This window comes from Sarcophilus harrisii, chromosome 4 (genome assembly GCF_902635505.1).
Source record: "Sarcophilus harrisii chromosome 4, mSarHar1.11, whole genome shotgun sequence".
Classification (NCBI taxonomy): Eukaryota; Metazoa; Chordata; class Mammalia; order Dasyuromorphia; family Dasyuridae; genus Sarcophilus; species Sarcophilus harrisii.
This window is the reverse complement of record NC_045429.1, coordinates 457,439,896-457,462,579: the sequence shown is the minus strand read 5'-3', so window position 1 is coordinate 457,462,579 and position 22,684 is coordinate 457,439,896. Positions and strand designations below refer to the sequence as shown.

At 47.0% G+C, this 22,684-nt stretch overlaps 1 protein-coding gene across 1 annotated transcript in view; it reads left to right on the top strand.

Annotated features, from left to right (window-relative positions):
• Nucleotides 1-19,448, top strand: part of RAMP1 (receptor activity modifying protein 1) — a 53,494-nt gene extending 34,046 nt beyond the window's left edge. Inside the window, exon 3 of the mRNA XM_031968221.1 lies at nt 18,630-19,448. Coding sequence (XP_031824081.1) covers nt 18,630-18,885 — 256 coding nt within the window. The 3' untranslated portion in view covers nt 18,886-19,448. The remainder of the gene's footprint in view (nt 1-18,629) is intronic.
• The last annotated feature ends 3,236 nt before the right edge of the window (nt 19,449-22,684 follow it).

The following is a 22,684-nucleotide window of genomic DNA, read 5'->3' as shown; positions in this document are numbered from 1 at the left end:
GGGTTAACCCAAAATAAAAGATGAATAAGGCTGCCTGGGCTAAGGCTCTCACACTCAGGGGTTTGTAGCGACGCTACATCTGAATTCCCGGGGCTCTCCCGACAAATGTACTTCCCTTGACGTTTTTATATCATAAGGCAAACATCAGCACATCTGGAGATTGGGGCCTGGTTGGCAGCTGGGTGAAGAAGGCAACCATTGCTTTAAGAGCAATGCTTCTTTATTGCATCTGTCACGTCCACCCCTGGATGTCCAGGGGCCCTACTAAAACTTCATTAAGTCAGAATTTATTAAACCAGAATAGTGATCACTCGGAGCACAAGCTAAAGCAGCTTTTCCCATCATGTTTCAAGAGGGTTCCATTAATTCTAACCATTGCCTGCAAATCATACATCAGCAACAATCATTCTCATCTATTCACTGAAAGGACCAATTTAACAGCGCCTGGTTGGACTAATAGCAACTGCTCTCTGTACTGGAAAGCAACAAAAATGATACTTCTTTTATAATTTTATTTTATGTATCATTTCGTTTATATATTTATCATTTCTTTTGTAACATTCTCAACTAGTTAGTGCTACTTAGGTTTTTTATACCAAAAAATATAAGCACATTATCTTATATTTCATTTTTACTGATATTTTTCTTCTCTATAACTTTGATTTCTGAAAGTATCATCACCCTTCTTCAACTCTACCCAGCCAAGAATTTTGAACAAATAATTCTAAAAGAAAGAGAAAAAAGATTTGAAAAAACCTGTTCATTTTGTGCCCCACTTATGATTTCATTTCCCAAAGGAGCCTCCTGATGAGGAAACCTGATTCCAAAGAAGGGCAGCTACTCTTCCCTAACTTGGAGTCTTAAAGTGTTGCCTCTGAGGAGTTGTTAAATGGCTTGTCCAGGATCACACACCAGGATGGATCAGAGACAGACATTCTCAACTTTGAAGTCATTTCCCTATTTACTCTCCTTTTGTTTTTTGTTATTAATCTTTTGTTTGGTTTTTAAAGTTTTCCATTGTTCCTACGTACTCATTTCTCGATATATCCCTCCCCCTTTGCCTCTCAGAAAGCCATACCTTCCGAGAATAAAAAATAGACAACTGGACAGCTCAACAAACTCAACCAACATGGCATCTATCCAGCCTCCCATCTGAACTCCATCTCCAAGGCCCCTCACGTCTGGAAGGGAAGGAGCCCTGAAGGTTCTTCTCCGAGACCAAGCTTGGATCTATAATTATACAACACCCACTTTCGATTTTTGTTGCTGACCTTCCTATTTACCTTCCTATTGTTAAATATAAAGTTCCCCTGGTTCTGCTTAGCCCACTGTTTCGTCTGCAGAATAAATCTTCTAATACTTTCTGTATTTATCATTTCTTATGATGAAATAATTTTCCTTTACTTTCCTGTCCCATAATTTGCTTAGTCATCCCCAATTTATGGACATCTACTCTATTCCCAGTTCTTTATCTCCCAAAAAGTCAACCTTGTTTTGTTTTTTTCAAAAACAAACTTTAAAAAAAATTCCCAACTCTCTGCATAATCTGGGAATTAAATGACAAAACCAGCAGTCCCTGCTCTTACAAAGTTTACACTTGATTCTATTGGGAGGTAGCACAGCCAGTACATGATGACTCTGGGACTCACCGGAGTCCTCTGGCTCAAATCTAATTTTTAGTCTCCAGGGCTCTTGATAAAGGGACAATTTATAAGAGAGATTTGAGCCTTTCCCAGCCAGTAACTGAGCAGTCCAGACATTACCTCTGGATCTTTTTAATTCTGCCTTTGGGGACTCCAAGAAATGCCCTGATTTAGAGTTTAAGAAAGATGGAGAGAGAGACAGAGAGATAGAGACAGAGAGATATCACGTGATAACCCCAAAGAAAACCCCCTTTGAGACTCACACGAACTAGTTTAATAACCTCAAAGAGAGATTTTTTCCAAGCTTTTCTCTCACTCTCTTACTCATCATGTTACTATCCCAGAGGAGACCTCTGGTGTAGTGGGCTGAGGTTTGAGTTGATGCACTGAGGTCCCAAGTACGTGAGGCTAAATAGTAATTGGGCTATACTCTATTAATATACATGATTGGATAAAGAATGGTCCCTGCCCACTCTTCGTGCAAGTCCTGATGTGTTGTATAGGAAATGACGATTTTGGTGGGTGGAGGCAGAGAGAGACAGAAAGAGAAGCTGGGAGAGATTGGGCCTGGGTTCTATACTCCTAGCTGCTGGTCATGTGGCTGCTGGTCGAGCTAGCTTCTTGACTCAGCTGCACACATTGCTATCGCCGATTCTCTTCCACCTCTGATCTTCGCTGAGAATAAAGACTGACGATTTTCCCCTAACCTGAATTCCTGACTCCAGCTGATTTAAAAATACACGGTCTTCACACTCTGGAGAAACTCTCCAAAGCAAAAGCGAGATGTGGTTCATGCTTAGGATTTCCTCAAAGGGATTCCCTCTAGAAAAGGTGATCAATGGACACAAGCGATGTCAGATAGAGGACAGTTTTTTATTTCTTCTATCACAAAACAATGTTTAAAAGTCAGGTGACTTTATATTTATTTATTTAAATTAATCTAGTATATTAGATAATTAGATAATTAATTTAAATACATTTTATAATCTAAAATTATTAAATTTATTAAATGTATTACATATGTTAAAGTATTTATTATATATAATATATATATATATATATATATATAGTATTTATAATATATTAGAGAGAGAGAGAGTATTTATAATACTTAACACCTCAGACCTGGCTGGCTGAGCTGCTCACAAGGTGCATCCTGGGCTGGATCTCCTGGCAGTTTTCTCTGGCAATGGCACATCTTGTCCTCCAAGAAATAAGAGTAACCTCCCTGTGAGGGCCCAGTACCAGCCCGGGAAGTGCTAAATGATCTGACAGGTTATTTGAGGTTTTTTTGCCTTCAGTCTGGGGAGCAAGTACATCAATGATGGCTCCTCCCTGAGAGCCCATTTCTGTGTCTCTGCCCTTGGATCTGATGCTCTTGGTTTGTAAGGACCGATGCCAATGGTCTGGATTACAATCCCTGCCTTTCCCCAGTCCACTACAAAGATACCATCAGCAGTAATGTTGGCTAAAGTTATTCCCCTGAAAGGGACCCACATGTGCAAAAATGTTTGTGGCAGCCCTTTTTGTAGAGGTAAGAAACTGGAACCTGAGTGGCTGCCCATCAGTTGGAGAATGGCTGAATAAATTATGGTACATGAAAGTGATGGAATATTATTGTTCTGTAAGAAATGATGAGCAAGATTTTAGAGAGGCCTGGAGGGACTTACAGGAACTGATGCTGAGGGAAGTGAGCAGAACCATATCATTGAACAACAAGAAGATTATCCAGTGATCAACTCTGATGGACGTGGCTCTCCAACAATGAGATGATTCAGACCAGTTCCAATGGGCTTGTAATGGATCATAACATAATATTGATTATGGGACTGAATGGGGATCACAACATAGTATTTCCACTCTCTTTGTTGTTGTTCGCGCACATTTTGTTTTCTTTCTCATTTTTTCCCTTTTTCATCTGATTTTTCTTGTGCAGCAAGAGAATTGTTGAAATACGTATGAAAAACTGCCCATATTTAACATATATTAGATCACTTGCCATCTAGGGAGGGATGGGGGAAAGGAGGAAGAAAAAATGTGAAATACAAGCTTTTACAAGGATGAACGTTGAAAACTATCCATGTATATATTTTGAAAATAAAAAAGCTTTAATTTTTAAAAATAGGGAAAAAATACAATTACTCCCCTGGATTAGATGAAGTTTGCCAACTTCGCATTCCCATAGCCGACCAAACCAGTTGTTGAGTACATAGGAACGAGCGGTCACACCCACCTTCCATATGTTAGCACCCACTGTGGGATGAACACCAAGGTCCCACGGACAGATTCAAGTGTAAACTTCCTAAGAGCAGGGACTGCTGTTTTTGTCATTTAACTCCAGAATATTTGGGGAGTTGGGAAGTTTGGGGTTTTTTTAGTTTGTTTTAAAAACAAAACAAAACAAAATTGACTTTTGGGGGGAAATAGCAACTGGAAACAGAGTAGATGTCCAAAAATTGAGGGATGGCTAAATAAATTATGGGACAGAAAAGTAACAGGAAATTATTTCACTGTAAGAAATGATAAATATGCTGAGTGAAGTAAGCAGAACCAGATCATTGTACACGGCAGATGAATTATTCCGCATACGAATACGATGAGCTAAGAAGATCCAGGGGAACAATATATTATAACAATAGGAAGGTCAGCCCTCCCAGGACCCACGTTCTTTATGTGAACATATGTGTATGTTTGCCTACTTACCTATATGATATATTATGTGTATTTTAAGCAGAACCGGCAGACTAGAGGCCTGTCATCCCATACTATGTGCAGAACTCCCAGCAGCCTCCTGTTTCTCCTCAGTATCCCCGAACACTTAGACTTCATCACTGCCGTTGCCCGTGTTGAGGTTAGAAAGAGACTGGCCGTAGGAGCCTTTTGAGGGAGAACAGGAAGTCTGAGTGTTTGTTTAAAGGAAAGTTTTACAAGGACAGGTGTCTGGAATCAGATAGAAGCGCGGAGCTCGTGATTCCAGCCGCTGACATATCCTCAATCAAATCTGGCAACAAAGATGGTTTTCTCTCCTGTGAAGCTCGAGGCCAAAACCGAGTCCATCTTGCAACCCTGCAGAAGTTCTTGGATCTCTCCATGCCGTCATAAACTAAAGAGTTTGCACACCAGATTTTCAGTAGCATTCAGTTCAATCTAACAAGCCAATGAGCACTTATTAAGCGCCTACTCTATGCCATGCACTCTGCTAAAAAAAATTTTAGTTTTTGGCTCATGGAGTTTATATTTTAGTGGGGGCAGGGGATCACGGAAAATCTCTGCTAAGAGGCCAAGCTGTGTGTGTGAGAGCCAAAAGGAGAGTGGGGAGAGGGAATGAAGGACTGGACAAGCATTTATTAAGTACCTACTCTATGCTAGGTGTAGTCCTAAGTGGTAAGAGTACAAAGAATTTTTTTTAAAAAAAAGAATTATTCCCTATCTTCAAGAAGCTTCTGGGAAAATACAACATGTAATCAAATAAAGAAATACAAAATATACAAAGACAAAAATATAAATCACTATAAACACAAAATATACAATTATGAAGTAATATCAGCTGGGGAAAAGGAAGAGAGGAGAAGAAAAGAGAGATCAGGAAAGTTTCTTCCAGAACATGGCATCTCAACTGAGTCGTGAAGGAAGATAGGGTTCCAAATAAGTGTCAGAAGAATTCTGGGTATAGGGCCATGTGTGCAAAGGGGAGTCGGATATGGGGAAGAGGTCAGGTTGTTGGAATATATGACGGAGAGAAATATGGGGGATGAATGGAATGGCTAAAGTGGCACAGTGGATCAAGATACAGCCTGGAGAAGAACTGAGTTCAAATTCAGTCTCAGATACATCCTTGCTGTATGATTGTGGGCAAGTCACTTCACTCTGTTTACCTCAGTTTCCTCATCTGTAAAATGAGCTGGAGAAGGAAATGGCGAACCTCTCCACTGTCTGTCAAGAAAATTCCAAATGAGGTCATGAAGAATAAAATGTGACTAAAGCAGAGCAGCGTTTAGATTGGAGTGTGGAGATGGATTGGGGGAGGGAGAGACTTGAAGCCAAGAGAGACCGATCAGGGTCCATTTTGATAGCCTGGGAATGCTGGTTCCGCCCCCCCCCCCCAATTCATCAAACATTTACTCAGACACACACTCTTTGGGCTCCGCTCTGCACGGGGCGTTGTGCTCGGTAATGCTGGAGATGCCTAGAACAGGAAGACTTGCCCTGTCTGCAGAGAGCCTGGGATGTAGTAAAGGAAGAGGAAACTTGGTGGTTGAAGGATCTGAGGGGATTTAGGCTAGAGAAGGAAGCGCTCAGAGGGTCTCCAGGACAGTGTTGGAGAAGTCTCTCTCCCATGGAGGCCGGATTAGGCCAGCTCCACCTGGCCCCCAGAGCCAGGGGGAGAAGTTTCAGAGAGGGAGGTTTAACCTTAAAATAAAGAAAAACTTCCCAACAGCAGATGGGCCAAAGTGGAGAGGGCACCTCTGGAGGCAGGAGATGCTTCCTTGATGGACACTTCAGAAAAAAGCATTTATTAAGCACCTACTATGTGCCAGGCACTGGGCTAAGCACTGGGGATACAAAAAATAAAATAAAATAAAATAAATGTGTTCACATTAGCATGCAAACAACCAAACAAATAAGGCATATTCTGGAACCCTTCATTTCTCATATCGTGGCTGGGAGTATTCATTTACCTAAAGTGATTTGTTTTAAAATTAGAGACACAAAGTACTGGTTAATCTGATTTTTTAACCAGAGACAATAGGGATCATATGTTTTCTTTTTTTTTATTATAGCTTTTTATTGACAGGTTCTGTGCATGGGTAATTTTACAGTATTGACAATTGCCAAACCTTCTGTTCCAACTTTTCCCCTCCTTCCCTTCACCCCCTCCCCCGATGGCAGGATGACCAATACATGTTAAATATGTTAGAGTATAAGTTAAATACAATATAAGTATACATATCCATACAGTTATTTTGCTGCACAAAAAGAATTGGACTTTAAAATAGTGTACAATTAGCCCGTGAAGGAAATCCAAAATGCAGGCGGACAAAAACAGAGGGATTAGGAATTCTTTGTAGTGCTTCATAGTCATTCCCAGAGCTCTTTCACTGAGTGTAGCTGGTTCAGTTTATTACTGCTCTATTGGAACTGATTTGGTTCATCTCATCGTTGAAAAGGGCCATGACCATCAGAATTGATCATCATATGGTATATATTGATCCCCTGGTTCTGCTCACTTCCCTCAGCATCAGTTCCTATAAGTCTCTCCAATCCTCTCTGAAATCATCTCCTGGTCGTTTTTTATATAACAACAATATTCCATAATATTCATATACTAAAATTTATTCAGCCATTCTCCAATTGATGGGCATGTACTCAGTTTCCAGGGATCATATGTTTTCACAAAATGATTTAGCATCTTCATTTAGGAGAGGTGGGGGACTAGGGATATGGAATACTGCATATATTTTCATGCAGGGGCCACATATGGGTTTGGTTTTATAGTTCTTCCTTTTGTTTTTATTCTCACTTACAAGGAGCAGCCACTGGGGAGCCTTGGGGAAGGAATATATTTGGAAATGTAAGTGATGTAAAAACAAACCCAAAAAATCAATAAAAGGATTTTCAAATGACTCATTTAAGCAGAAATGGCAAGTTTAAATGGAGGCAATGATGTGCTAAATCCCTTTCTCCCTCCCTGTTCTTCATGATTCATACCAGCTACTCTTCTGGTGCTGAGCAACAAAATAGCATTAATCAGAGACTCTCAGATATAAATTAATGGAACCTCATTCTGAGTCCACTTTAACCCTAACCTGACTGGAAAAACATTCTCATATTCTCTCTCTCTCTCTCTCTCTCTCTCTCTCTCTCTCTCTCTCTCTCTCTGTCTCTCTCTGTCTCTCTCTGTCTCTTTCTGTCTTTTTTTTCTCTCTCATATATATAAGCTCTTGGTAATTGTTGTTCAGTTGTTTTACTCATGTCCAACTTTTTTTAAACCTATTTGGGGTTTTCTTGCCAGGGATACTGGCCTTGTTTGCCATTTCCTTGTCCAGTTCATTTTACCGATGAGAAAACAGAAAAATAGGGTGAAGTTACTTGCCCAAGATCTTCCTGACTCATAGTGTTCACTATGGTGCCCCCTTAGCTGCCCCAAGCTTTTGCGTAAAGACCTTCATTGAAGGAGACCCACTTCTGGAAGACTTTCTTGGGGTCAGACTAGAGAATTAGACTTTTTTTCTTTATGTTAAGTTCCAAATCTTATCCAATCTAGGAGAGTGCCTCAGAGTTGTCTTAATTTGTATTTCTCTAATCTGTAGTAATTTAGAGCATTTTGTGTGTGTGACTAGAAATGGTTTTAATTTCTTTGAGGACCCCTTTTTAAAAGAATTTTTAAATTTATAAAGTAAAATACAGATCCTCACAAAGGACAATTTATTGAAATATAGTTATCAAAATATTTTTAGCAAAAATTCCTGAAAGGCAGTTTCCTAAGGCCCACACCCAAAATCACATAGATCTAGTCTCTGAGACTGATTCTGGCCATAGGTTATACCACACTGCCTCTCCTTATTTTTTAAAATTTATTTTTATTTACTAATCATCCTGATTGGTCTTCATTGCCAAGAAATCCAAATAAGTGGTTCCCATCCCCCTCACTGGAATGGATGACTCAGAGTGGTTGGTACCATACAACCCTGGCTTTGGATCCAAAGGACCCAGGTACCAATCTATACCCTCCCGCTTGCTGTGAATCCCATCCAGCTCCTTTGTCAGCTCTGATTCCCTCAGTTTCCCAAGAATGGTTAGTTAGCATAACCTTAATGGGAATTTAACTTCCCATACTGTCTTTCTGCCATAGTTAAGGCAGCCATAATGCATCCAGACTGCCTTGTTATCATCCTTTAGATAATTTGATGGGAACTAGACTATCTTTTAAAGTCAGTCTCAACATACATCCTTGTCTCCGCCTTTGTTTTTCCCTCTTCCCCTGAGACTTTCCCAGTTAGGGTAGGAAACTTCTTGTATTTCCCCTATAAAAGATTAATTCGTGATGTAGGTCTTTGTTAACTCCTTCTCAGGATTAAGCTCACTGTGAGGTACTCTCTCCCTCCTCATGACATCTTCCCTTTAATGACTTCTAACTCCTAGTTAACTGTGAGTTCCATGAGAGAACTTTCCCCTTGTTAATTGTTAAAAAAAAAACCCTTTCCTTGCTAACTCCTGTGTGTTATTCACATCATAAATAGCAAAACTTCATAATCTAGGGTGGATGGTTTGTCATGATTGCTCCATGTTGCTAACTTTTATATAATATTCTCACAAAATCTATTGCTCTCCCAAATCTATTTCTATTTATCGCACCTGGTGCCTGTTTTTATCTTTTCACACTGACTTATTGTACAAAGTCACACGGCAAGTCAGCTGGAGATTTGGGATCTGCAGTGAGGTTTCAGATCCCCCACTGGACTCGCATCCAGATTCAGACCCAGGATCAGGAATCCCTCTCTGTAACATGGGGTTAACACTCTCAACCTCACTGGATTGTCTGGATCAAATGAGATGATATGTGCAAAGTGCTTAAAAAATTCAAGACCCTGGACAAATGTAACTGTTGTGACAGCGAGCTGCCAGTTAAACTTTCCTGGTATCAATCTGAGGGATAAACTGGTCTGGTTTCCCACACTGGTGAGGATTTGAAAGAAGCTGTAAATATTTTTAAAGTTTTCTGGGCTTCCTTCTGTGTCTCTTGTTGAAGCTTTTTATGAGCTTTCAACAAGTGTTTATGAAGTAAATATTTTGTCTTGGACGCTGTGCTGGGTCCTGAGTTACAAAGACAAAAAGGAAAAGAGCCCTGCCCTCAATGAGGTTCCATTCTACTGAGGGGGAACCACACTGAAATAGATGCAAAGGGCTTTCTGGGGAGCAAATAGTGAAATAGATACAAAGGACTTTCTAGGGAGCAAATAGTGGAATAGATATAAAGTATTTTCTGGGGAGCAAATTGTGCAATAGATACAAAGGACTTTCTGGGCAGCAAATAGTGAAATAGATATAAAGTATTTTCTGGGGAACAAATAGTGAAATGGATACAAAGGATTTAAAGGACTTTCTGGGGAGCAAACAGTGAAATTGATACAAAGGATTTAAAGGACTTTCTGGGGAGCAAACAGTGAAATTGATACAAAGGACTTTCTGAGGAGTGAACACCAATAAGTTGAGGTCAAGGAAAGCCTTGTGTAGAAACTGAACTCTGAATCAAGCTAAGGATTCTATGTGGTGTGAGGGAAGAGAGAGAAAATTCAGGACACAGGGTCTACTCTGTGCAAAGGCAGGAGATGGGATGGCTTCTGCAGAGAACATCGATCAACTGCTCTGCCTGTAACAGGGAACATGACAGGGAGTAGTGAGAAATCAGGCTGCAGCCAAAAGGCAAGAAGTTTTAAATGCTAAATTCGGGACTTTGAAATTTCTCCTGGCAGTACTAGGGAGCCGTTGAAGTTTCTTGAGCTGAAGAATGACAGTCAGGCTTGTGCTTTAGGAATAATATTTTGGCACATGAGTGAAGGACAGATCGTGGAGGGGAGAGAAATGAGACTGGAGACCATGAGATATTGTGGAGATAGACATGGCAGGATGGCTCACAAGGCCACTCGTTAGACAAAACAGAGATTCTCACTCGGGACCCTCCATTCCCGAAGGCCCTGAAAAGAGCCAGAAGAGGCTGTTTATGGACAGGGTAAACATCCTGGGCTGCCATGTCCACCCTCGGAGGAGGTGGCGCTAATAAATGAGCTGACCGACTCCTGTGCTGGCTCCGGGTCCATTTAATGCAGACCAGGCTCCCCCACAGAGGGTTTAAAGCAAACCATGGGCGATGGCCAAGAGCAGCAGGAATTGGGCGAAGGAAGAACCGACATCTCAGGCTCACGTGCTCCCACTCGGTGCCTTCCCTGGCCATCCAAGAGGAGGAAAAGCCCCTAAGGGAAGGAGCTCCCAGATTTCTTCCTCCTCTTTCTCCCCAAGTTCAGCCCTCTTGAGTGAGATCTGGTCCCAGGGTAGGGCAAACAGACAGCCCAGGGCCCTGCCATGAGGAAGATGAGGCTGGGAAGGGAGAGTGGGGCAGAGTTATTGGGGCTGGCCTTTCTCATCAACACACCTGGGCCCAGCCCAGCAGCTTGGCCCAGCCTTCTTTCTTGGGCCGTTCTTCCAATCTCCTAGAGCTGGGATTCTCCCCTTCTTGGTGACATAGACCTCTTTGGCAGTCTAGTGAGTGTTTGGCCCCCTTCTTCTGATAATACAATACAGAATATTACAGACTATTGCAAAGGGAATCAATTCTACTGAAATACGAGTATCAGAATATTTCTAAGCCATTTCACAGGCAGGTCAGGAAGCCCTGATAACGGGGTCTCTCCTCTCGGGGAGACGGGCAGCCCCCCTTCTGGCACAGCAGCACCCCCGGGGCTACTGTTCCCTGCCCCAGGCCAGGCTCCTGGGCTGTAAGCCTTCCTCCTCACAGCCCTGGCAATTCTCACCATCCGAAAGGATTCCAGAGCTCGGCCTAAGCTGACCTACCCTCACAGGACTATGGCTGTAGAGTGGGAAGGACCTTCGAGGTCCTTAATCTGGACCCTCATTTTACAGATGAGGGGCCTGAGACCCAGCGAGGTCAGTCAACTTGTCCCAGTGAAGCTGGGACTCGAACTCAGGTTCTCAGAATCCGCCCCAGCCCCTGGTGGGGCTGTATATCTCAGTGCAGCAGCAGCTGTTCTTTAAGTCCCCCCCAAACTCAACAAAAGCCCTGTGTTTGTGACTGGAGCATTCCCAGGGCTCAGCAGATGCTCCGGTGGGAAGGCTTCTCCCTGCCCAGCTGCCCCCCTTCCTCCGGTCTTACCTCACCCTTCCTGGCCCCCTCCTGTCAGACTGGACTCCAGGCCCAGAATCCTAAGAATGTTCCTTCAGCTCAGGGAGAAATTGGCTGGGCTGCTCCCTCACAGAGAGCCAAGCCCACGGACCTTCTCCTTTGCTCGAATTTGGTTCATGTCAAAGTGAAGGGCTGGGAGACTGGACCAACTCATTATCCCCCAGAATGCTTCTGGAGAAGGAGAACAGCAATCTTGTCTAATAAGCCCCGTGTACCTTTCTTGGGGAGGCCACGAGGCAGAAAGGAGCCCCTGGCCTCCGGGAGCTTCCCTTCTTCTGGGGGATGCAACATGGAAGTGCCCACTGGAGGAGGGCACGGGCTGGGTAACCCCCGAGCCGAGCCCTGGGGACAGATCCACAAGTGGAAATAGGAGAGAGCTCCAGGAACAGCCAGATCGGGGCCTTTGAGAAGGCATGAGGACAGGAAGCCAAGGGCCATACACAGAGAGCTCAGAGTCAGCCAGTTTGGCTGGAAACATGGAGCTGGTGCCCAGAGGTGAGGGAGAACGAGCCCTTCTTAAGGGTCTGCAAAGGGAGGCCGGACCCGGATTGTGGAAGGTTCGAAAAGCCAAGCCAAGGAATTCATTTTTTCCTGGAGAAAACGTGGTCCGAGCTGGGATTTAGGAAGGTGCTGTGGGCAGCTGTGTGAAGAGGAATTGGAGAGAGTGGGGACTGGAGGCAGGGAGGCCCAGGAGGAGGCTCCTGAGATGGTCCAGGGGAGATGTCATTGCATGTTGGGAGAAGGAAACAGAAGAGAGAACAGTTGAGAAGGGAGAACCAGCAGGACGTGCCCGTTGGTTGGCTTTGGGTCCGAGCGGTCAATTCTGCAGAGTCTTGGTCGACATTTTGGAAAAGTTGGTCCCTGGGAGTCCATATTGCCCGCTTGAGTTTCTCAGGACATCAGCCGGCCCCTCAAACCTCCCCAGCCCCTCTCGGAGGCCTGAGGTCCGAGAACCAAGGCTGCCTGTCACAATCGGTCATTGTCCCCAAGTAACCCAGTCTTCCCTCGTCCTGCCCTCTTAGTGTCCAGAACAAGTCTTGGTCAGATGAGGTAAAGATCTGACCTCTGACAAATTAAAAACATATTGGGTCAGATCGCCACCACACAAAGAGATGAAGATGCTTGATTAACCGTTTCAGTTCAAAACAGGACTGGACAAAACAGGATTCCCAAGGACAAATCCCCCCCTCCGGCATTCTGGTTGTCTCAAAATACTTTGTATTTACCTGATGGCAATGTCCTTATGAAGTGCCTACTATGTGCAAGCACCCATTGACATTGTCACATTTCTCAAGCATTTGAAGTCTTATTAGTACCTATTACATGCAAGCACCAATTGACATTCAGTCACATTTCTCAAACATTTAAAAAGTCTTATGCAGCACCTACTATGTGCAAGCACTGATTGACATAGTCATCTTTCTCAAACATATGAAAGGCCTTGTGAAGCACCTACTATGTGCAAGCACTGATTGACATGGTCATATTTCTCAAGCATTTGAAAGGCTTTATGAAGCACCTACTATGTGCAAGCACTGATTGACATTCAGTTGTATTTCTCAAGCATTTGAAAGGAAGGGGTAGAGTAGTGGCTGGAGAGCCATCCCTGAATCCAGGAAAGCCAAACCCAGTTTGCCTCTGGCCCATTCTGACTCTGGGCAGACTTCAAGGCCCTCTCTGAGCACCTCTGAGTCAATCAGGTGCAGGGAAGAGCTACCTGCACTTCAGGAGAGAGATTTCCTTCTCTGGATGTTTCCTGGGCCATAAAATCATTTCTTCCCACCTCTCACCTCCCCCACCCCACCCCCTTTTTTTTTTTTTTTTTTTACAATTTCAGGAAACTGAGCTACTGAGTTTCTAAGTGAGTTGTCCTATCATGCTAGATTTAAAGCAGAAAGAGATTTCAGTTGGATCCAACTCTGTCATTTACAAATGAGGAAACTGAGTCTGAGAGTGATTAAATGATGTGCTCAGGGTCACATAAATAAGTACCCAGGGCAGAATTAGAATCCAGGACTTCCTGACCCAAAATCCAGTCACACCATACAGCTTCTCTTATAGGTACCTTAAAATGTTGGGTGATTGAGTGACGGCATTCTCCTGGCATCCAGAGAACACCAGAGAAGCCACTGGTTGTCCATCGGCTATCCTTCACTCCCTCTATGTGATCGGCCATCTCCTTGGTCACAATTAATCACCCAAGCAGCAAGCATTTATTAGGCACTGACTGTTGTTCCTCAGACGTTTCTGATTTGGCCAACTTTTTGCTGAACTTCTTGAAGTTCTCAGGCTGTAATATGCTGCAGTCTGCTCATCTGGACTCCCACAAAGGCAAATGAATTGTAGTCCTTGCCCTCTTGGTGTTCAAATGAGCTCAGATATTTGAATTTTCTGAAAGGGGGAACACTTCTCAGATAGGAGTTTCAGAAAGTGGGGGAAGTAGATAGAAATGACTCCGATTTCTCTAATACTTAGAGTTACAAAACCCTTTCCTTCTCCCACAATCCTGCAAGGGAGTTTGCAAAAGGATACTTAGCCCCATTTTACAGATGGAAAAGTGAGAGAGGGGAAGGGACTTCTTCAGAACCTCACAGCTAATCAGTGTCTGTGATGGGATTTGAACTCAGATTTCTCGGCCTCCAGCCCAGCACTGTGTGCCATACTTCCCGGATCCACGTGTAATTAATTAACCACCGATTAGACTTGTCTCACTCACGGCAACAGCCGAGGCCTGGGGACACAATGACCAAGGCCTTTGTCTTTCGGGCCTTTTCCTTTCCTGAGACCCAGAGGAAGTTCTCTCAGCCATACTCTTTGGGGACATTCCGAACAATTTTGCTCTGGGGCCAAGGGTGGAAAGTTTCAGCCAAAAAAGGGCAATTTTCATAGACTGAGGAGCAACCAAAACAACCGGATTAAAGCAAGAAAGATTCCTCCTCCTAATTAGTCCCCGTACTCCAGCGAAGCATGCTTGTGCAGGGCCCAGGAGGTGACCCACGTGTCTAGGTCTCTCTCCAAGGAACCAAGGGGGACTCCCGGAAGGGAGCAGTTCCCAAAATTCAGGTCTTTGCTACAGGGAGAGAGTCTTCACCTATCAAGGTCCCCAGATTTATTGCCATTTCCAGCTGTCACCGTGGTATAAATAAATGGAACGAAGGGAGCGGCCAGCCTCCCAGCGGAAGGTTATTTTGGGGCACGGGCGACCCTGAGAGCCCGCAGAACAGATCTCACCGTGTGGGGCCCAGAATAGCACATGGAAAGTTCAGCCCGGCCCGTGGTCTGGGAGGACATGAGGTACTGGGATTCACCAGTGTCAAGGACAGCCCACATCCTCTTCGAGGATTCTGGAGACTTGGCGGCCGGAGAGCTCCCGAGACTACGAGGCTTCCTCCTGAAGAATTCCGTGTTCTCTTCCATCTAAGTCAAGGGTTGCATTGATTTTTTTTCCAAGAAAAAGCACGTATCTGTTGCTGTATCTGCATCGCTCCCAGAACAACCATTGCATAAGACCGGAGAGAGAAATTCTTGGTGTTGGGGGATGGAGGTGGGGGGCAGGGGGGCAGAGAGGAGGGAGGGAGGGAGGGCGAGACAAAAGGCTTGGGCCTGAATTTTTATTTTGTTCATTAATAGCCAAACAACTTAAATAAGATCAAAGTTTGGGGGGACCTCAGAGGCCATTTTATAGATTAGGAAACTGAGGCTCACGGTGGTTAATTTGGATCATCGATCAGGAACTGGAAGGGATTTGAGAGGCCCCTGTAGTCCAATTCACTCCATCTTACATATGAAGCAACTGAGTCCCATGGGAGTTTAAGTAATTTACTCAAGATCATGGAGACAGAAGGAGAGTTGGGACTTAAATCCAAATCTCCTTCCTCCAAACTTAATACGTTATCGACTGCACATCCCTTCTGGTCTCCTCTTCCTTGTCTCTGGGGCTAACGAGACTTTTATTATCTCTTTCCCAGGGTTATTCTGAGGGAGATACCACACCTCAGTCCCTGACACTCACTCTCTGGTCCAGTGTCTCCGGCCTCCTGGCCGACCCACAAACAAGACCCTCAATCTCTGAGCTCCCGCAATTTTCCCTGCCATACTCCTCCTCCTCCTCTCTGACCCCTGACATCCCCGACTTCCTTTAAGTCCCCCCCAAACCCCCCCTCCCTTCTCTAATTCATCAATAAACTGTTCTCTACAGTTTGGAAGCTTCTAATTTGGAATCCAGGAACAGATTTCAAGTGGATGGAGGGAAATAGCCTTATTTTCACTGGCTCTTCTTTGAAACTTAGCATGTCCTTGAAAAAACAAAACCTGTAAGTGAAAAGGGGTCCCGAGGCTGCCCAGGGGTCCAGGATATAAAAGGGGCTACGAATCCCTGCTCTCAAGGGTAGCAAAGGTGCAGGGCCTGATTTTATAGGTGTGTTGGACCAAGCCTCAGAGGTGCCGGGAGTCCTGGCAGACCTGGATTTGGGGGTGCAGCAAACCAAGTCAGGAGGGGTTCCTCCTTCCCGGGCCCTCCTGCTCACACATGGCAAGGAGAGCTGAGGGCCTCCGCCAGACTAGAGGCCAGCGGGAGGGGAGAGAGGAGGATACGTTACTGTCTCCAGAAAGCTTGGTGCCCAACAAGATACAAGGGGTGGGGGCACAAAGTCCAAAAGTGGCTCAGAATCGGGGAGGCTGGGAGGATGCCGGGGCCTCTGGAGAAAGAAGGAACTCTGGGGGAGGGAGAGGGAGCTGTTGCAATGGAAGTGCCTGTGATGTTTCATGTTTAAGTGTGGGGTGACTTCATATGAGCAGAAATGTTCTAGGGAACAGCAAGGTGGCACAGTGGGTAGAGTGCTCACCCTGGAGTCACGAGGGCCTGAGTTCAAATCTAGCCTCCAATACTCACAAGCTGTGAGACTCTGGGAACATCACCTGGCCCCAACTGTCTGCCCCCCAAATAAAAGGACGAAGGAAGGGAGGAAGGGAAGGAAGGAGGAAGGAAGCAAGGAAGGAATATATTCCTAATAAGTGAAGTGAGGAAGGAAGAGAAGAAAGAGGGAAGGAAGCAATGTATTCCTAATAAGTGAAGTGAGGAAGGAAGGAAGGAATATATATATATATTCCTAATAAATGAAGTGAGCAAGGAAGGAAAGAAGTGAGAAGGGAGGGAGGGAGGAAAAAAGGTTCTAGAAGAGGAAAATTGGCTCGGAGCCTTTCCAGCCTTGATCTTCCTGAGCTGGGGAACCATTTGCCTTTGGGGCGGGCGCTTTCTCAGGACGAGTTCCGAGGCAGAGCAGCCCTGCCCCGCTCCCCTGCGCCTTCCCTGAGAGGAGGAGGGAACGCCCCTGGGTGTTTGCCCCATGGTGATCCCAGGTTACTCTGTGGCCCCTGAGGGCAGCGCCCAGGGTGGGGGGGGGGGCAGGGGGTGAGTGAAGATCCCTTAAAGCTGGCAAGGGACTTTATTCATTGATCCCTCCCTTTTCCTGACATCCCTGTGGTGAGAGCCTTGTGCTCATTTGCAGAAAGACCAGCAGTCACGAGCGCTATCCACTGGGCCCTAAACACTAATGAAAAACTTGCCCTTGAGGAAGAGCTTTGCGGTGCCAGGAGCAGGTAGTAAGCCCCCCGTGCCCACAGGTCTTTAAGGACCAAGTTGTTGGGGCATCTATGGAGGAGCCTTCAGGCCGGGTCGGGGCGGAGGAGACGGCCCCCAGGCTCCTTCCGCTCTGCGATTCCGTGACTCCCGGAGCTCCGTAACTCGAGCCCCAGTTCCTGCATGTTTCCATCCCCGCCTCGCGCTGGCTCCCCGCCACCCCCAGATCCAGGCTGAGCTTAGTCCCCAGGCATCCCTTCTCCAAATAAGATGCTCCATTGTCTGGGCTTGTTTTCTCAGTAAACAGGGAGCAGCCCGTGGGGGGGTGGGGGGGAGGGCTCTGCTTGTTTGAAATGTGACCGAGCAGGGATGAGGTAATGGGGTGGTGAACTTGGGGCATTGGGGCGTTGCCCCAGGACCCGGGAGCCACTTTCCCCCCTTGACCCAAAGGAAACCCAGCTTTCTCAGGAAGGCGCCCAAGCTCGTCCCAGGGGCCCGAGCGGCAGAGCTCCCCTTGGTGGGCAGCCCTTCTGCCCCTCAGGACCGAGGCAGGCGGGAGCCCTCCACGTGTTCTGGGGCCGCCGTATCCTGCCTCTGGATTCTCCTCCTGCTGGGCCGGGTTGGGGCTCCCACTGGCCAAAGTCAAGGTCTGGGATAAATCTGGCTTCTTCCTCCCTGAGCCGCTAGGCCCTCCCTCCCAGCAGGAGCTGGGGCTGGGGGCTGATCTGCCCCACCTCCCTTGGGCAGGGGTGTGAATGAGGGGCCGAGAGCTGAAGCCCTGCTCCAGATCCAGGGGTCTCCACACAGACGCACGTGGGGGAGGAGGGGAGGCGGGCACTTGACGGGGATCCGGCCCCTCGGTTGGCCGGGTTCTGAGTCCTTATCAGCCCCTGAGTTTTAATCTGATAATGGGCAGAGCGGGCAGCCAGCTGAGCCCAGGTAAAGGGTCGGTGAGTCAGGAGCTAAAGCTGGATGAACACAGGGATCATTTCACAGAAGGGAGGGAGGGAGGGGGAGGACAGATTCCCCACCCCCTACCCCCTCACCCCCCATAGGAAGCCAGGACCCAAAGATCTGTCACAGGAGGCAAAGTGAAGGGGGCCAACTGCCCAGCCCCCTAACATGAGGAAACTGGGGCCCAAGGAGAGAACGTGTCTCACCCGAGTCTCTAAATGACTGAGCAGGACTTGAATTCAGATCCTCTAACGGCACCTTCAGGAAGGTACAAACCCAGAGCTGGGGAACTAAGGTGGACAGAGAGACAGACAAACACAGAGAGAAAACCTTTGTTAAGCGCTTAATTTGTGCCCAGCACTGGGCTGAGGGCTGCAGAATAGTCTCCCCCTCCAGGTTCTGACTGACCTCATGGGAGAAGGCAGCACACCCGGAGAGAGATTCTGGGAGCAGGAGAGGGGAACGTGGGCCCCGGGCCGACTGAGCTCCCCCTGCCTCCTTCCTCCTCCCCCACTGAACCCCCTTTCTCTTGCAGGACATACGGAGAGCTCACCAACTGCACCTTTTTCATCGCCGAGAAGCTGTACTGCACCTGGCCCAACCTGCAGGTGAACGACTTCTTCCTCGCCATCCACAGGCACTACTTCCGAGAGTGCCCCGTGACGGGCAGGGCCCTGAAGGACCCGCCCAGCAACGTCCTCTGCCCCTTCATCATCGGCCCCATCTTGGTGACGCTCCTTGGGACGGCGCTGGTGGTGTACAAGAGTCAGCGCAACGAGGGCATCGTGTAAGACCTCGCCCGCCCGGCTCCGGCTCCTGGGGCTTCCACGTGCATGTATCCCCGCCATCGCCGTCGTGACCTGAGACTGTGGGGCTGTCAGACTCGAGGGATGCTGGGAAGGAGGGGGGAAGGGAGCGGCTCTGAGGAAGCCTTCCCGTGCTGAGGGGATACTCTCTGTGGGGGAGGGAGGGCGAGCAGAGGGAGAGAGCATCATGGGAGCCGACGTGAGCAGGCTGCAGACAGCCCCATTCATTCCCTCCATGCCCCCCGAGTCACCCCAACAATATTTTTCAGTTGCTAACAGGCAAGAATTAAACTTGACGTGAGCCCTATCTTGTCTCAGCCAGCAGGGTCCAAGAGATTGGTTAAGGTTGGCCAAGGTTCCGTCAAGCAGAGAAGTTGTGAGTATAAATTATTCCTTGGGAAGCCTTTGGGCAAGTGTTTCTCTTGAAGTGTTCATTCTCCAGATGTGATCCTCCGACCTTTTGGTGTTTCCATTGTATAAATGATTTTATTGTACTGTACACATAAAACAAGCTGTGTTTGAGTGATTAAAAGCTATACTCTCAAATATGGGAAGGATTCTGGTCATTCCGGGACTTTCCAGTGGGGGTCAAAAGGGGATCAATAAGTGAAGAGTGACGGCCCGGTAAATGGTCCCCCCCTCCCCGATGAGTCCTGGCAACCTTGACAGAGGACTGGCAAATATGGGTGAGCCGATAATAAGAACGATTCACGTTTATACGGAGACTTCCAGTCCCAACGTGCCTGATATTAGCCCCCTCACTCAAGCCTCCAAACGTCCTGAAAGGTCACTGGTCGTCCGACACTGAGACTCACGCCACCTCATTAGGTTCTCGCCATCCACCATTTTTGTTACAGTCCGATTCCCTTCCGTTTAAGAAACATGGGAGGCAACTTGGCCCAGAAGAGAGGCCCTGAATTCATGTTTACTCTTTGTTCCATTCGGGATCGATTTCTCATCAATTAAAAGAGGAAGAGGAACTGGATGGTCCCTAAGGCACCTTCCGGCTCTCAATCCATGATCCCGACACTCTCGCACACAGTAGGACTTAAGAGACGTGACTAGGACTTTGGTACCTGGTGCCAGGTGTTTAGCAGAAAGGTAAGGGAGTCCATCCTCCAATGACAGTAAAAGTTTTCTGAATCCCTGGGAGTTAGAGTTGCTGGTCGCACTCCCTGCTCTTCTCTCCCACCTTCCTCTGCCCAAAGGGGCCCTCGTGGACCACTCTCTGGGCCTGATAGGCACCCATTTCTGAGATTCCATTTCTTGATCACGTCATAAGAAATGGATAAATAATATAATCCTACAATGTATAAGTGTTTATGGAGGTGAAATTTCAAGTATAAAATAACTGCAGACTTTACATAACTGGAAATCAAGTCCCTATTGTAAAGATTGAAATGGTACCAAAATTAATTTCTAACAAAAGCATCATACCAATAACAATAACAACAATCTCTTTGATAGCACTAAAGTGCAACTGCAAGACGTATCTGGAATAAGTGAGCAAGACTATAGAGGGGAATTATGAAGCAGGAAAGAGAAAGAACATCCTGCATCATCACATGTCCAGTTATATAACATAATCCGTAACCGGGCACCTCTAGGCTTAAGTAGCCTGGGCTCCATTTAGGAGTGCCTCAGGAATCCGATTCCTTTTGAGCAGCTCCTCCCCCCAGGAAGAGGCCGTCCTGTGTGTTAACAAAACGAATCTCTGTTCCCCAGCTGCTACCGGCTCAGATTGTGAGGGATCTGATCCCTCCTCGGGGTCACAGAAAGTGGACGTTCCTATGCTGGTGTAATAGCTACCACTCTGTGGTACTTTCTGGTCAGAGGGGAGGCTCGTGGGCACCTTTCTTAGGTCTTTAACCTTAATCCTGTGGGGAGTGGTTAGGTGGGCTCCACCACCTCGCCAAGGATAACCTGGCCAAAAGGACCCGATGTGAAAGACATTCTCAAGAATGAGCTGTCGGGGAAAGGAGGTGGACGGCTTGTGCCGAGGGATTGAGGGAGAGACGCCCCACGGAGGTCCCAGAACCTGGAAAAATGCCTGCTATGTGCCCGCTGAGCCAGTGAACTTGCTGTTTCCTATCCCACTGTTCCTTGTGCTCACAGAGGTCTCTCTCCCCCCGCCATAGAATCCCCAGCTTCTTTCCAAGCAGGAGCCTGATGGAAATCTTCCACGATTTCCCCACCGCTTTCCTCTTCTGAAATGACTTTGTGGTTATTCTTTATATTTTGTATAGATTTGTGCAAATCTATACAATTCAAACGTGGTAACGTTTAACTTCAAGAAGGCAGAGACCTTGTCCTTTTCCACATACAGAGAGAAAGAGATGGACAGAGGCAGAGAGACAGACAGCCAGATAGAAACAGAGACAGAGAGACACAGAGACAGAAGCAGAGAGAGAGAGAGAGAGAGAGAGAGAGGAATAGAAAGAAAGAAAGTTGAGTATAGAAATAAATTTCACCCAGTGGGGAATTTGGAGAGAGAGTGGAAATGGAGAGGGGAGGGGAATTAAAGGGAGGGCAGGCTAAGAAAGGAATTAGTCCTAAGCAAAATAAACTAAGAATGCAGCCCAAGATCTCTGCAGCTCTTTTAGAGCTGCGGGGAAACTGAGGGGGGGCCCAGCCCCTGGGGATGCTGGAGCACATCATGCAAATGGATGCAAGGAATATGATCGAGCTATAAGAAATGACGGTGAGGGTTCCGGAGATGGCCAGGAAGCTGTGTCTGAACGGACACTGAGCGGAGGGAGCAGAACCCAGAGCACCACGTGCCCTCGTGACAAGATGATAAAGACAAAGAGCTGGGCATATAGCAGGGCAGTAGGCAATGGGCAAGCGGATTCCAGGGGACCAATAACAAAGGCCGCTGTCCACCCCTGGGAAAGCAAAGGGGGCAGGAGGAGGCCGTTTGGGGCTCAGCCGATGCTGAAACCTGTGCGATGGGTGATAATATATGTGGGGAATGGGATCTGAGGTTTTGGTTGGAGTTGGGAGTGGGAGGATAACAAAGCAGATTTTTGCTGATGAAATAGAAAAAATCTGAAAGAATAAAGTGCTCCCGAGGCTGGGGTGAGTGAGAAGCTGAGGACTTGCACAAATGTCGTGTTTTTCCCGGGCTACTCACGCCCTCTCTGTGGGTTCCTTCTACCTGAGCCCAGAGACTTGGGTGAGGGATCTGCACATCCTCTTCCCAGCCCGAAGCTTGGCCTCCAGCTGGGAGACGGCACAGAGAGGTCTTGGAGGGGCTGGCGTTTGAACTGGGATGGGCAGTTGTCGGCCTACAGGCTAACACGATCTTTCTAGAGGTCACAAGGGGAGCAAAGGCTTGTGGGATGTGCCAGGGGATGCCATAATGGATAGAGCACTGAGCCTGGAGTCACAAAGACTCATCCTCCCAAGTTCAAATCCCACCTCAGACACTAGCTGGGTGACAAGCCACTTTACCCCGCCTGCCTCAGTTTCCTCATCTGTCAAATGAGTCGGAGAAGGAAACGGCTGCCACTCCGGTATCTGCCAAGCAAAGCCAAGTGGGGCCTCGGAGAGTTGTACATGACTGAGCAGCGCCAGCCCAGGGGAGCAGCCAGTCCCATGGGGCTTCCTCAGCAGGTACGTGCCAGGGAGCTTGGAGCTAAGTCTTGGGGGGTCTGCAATAAGCGAGAGGGCCATTCGGCCCTGCCTCTGAGCTGACCGGCCCATGCCCCCACTCTCTGGGCAGTGCGAAGCTGTTGGACCTGATCTGAGATGGCCGGGGTTGATTTCTGCCTCCTGATCGATT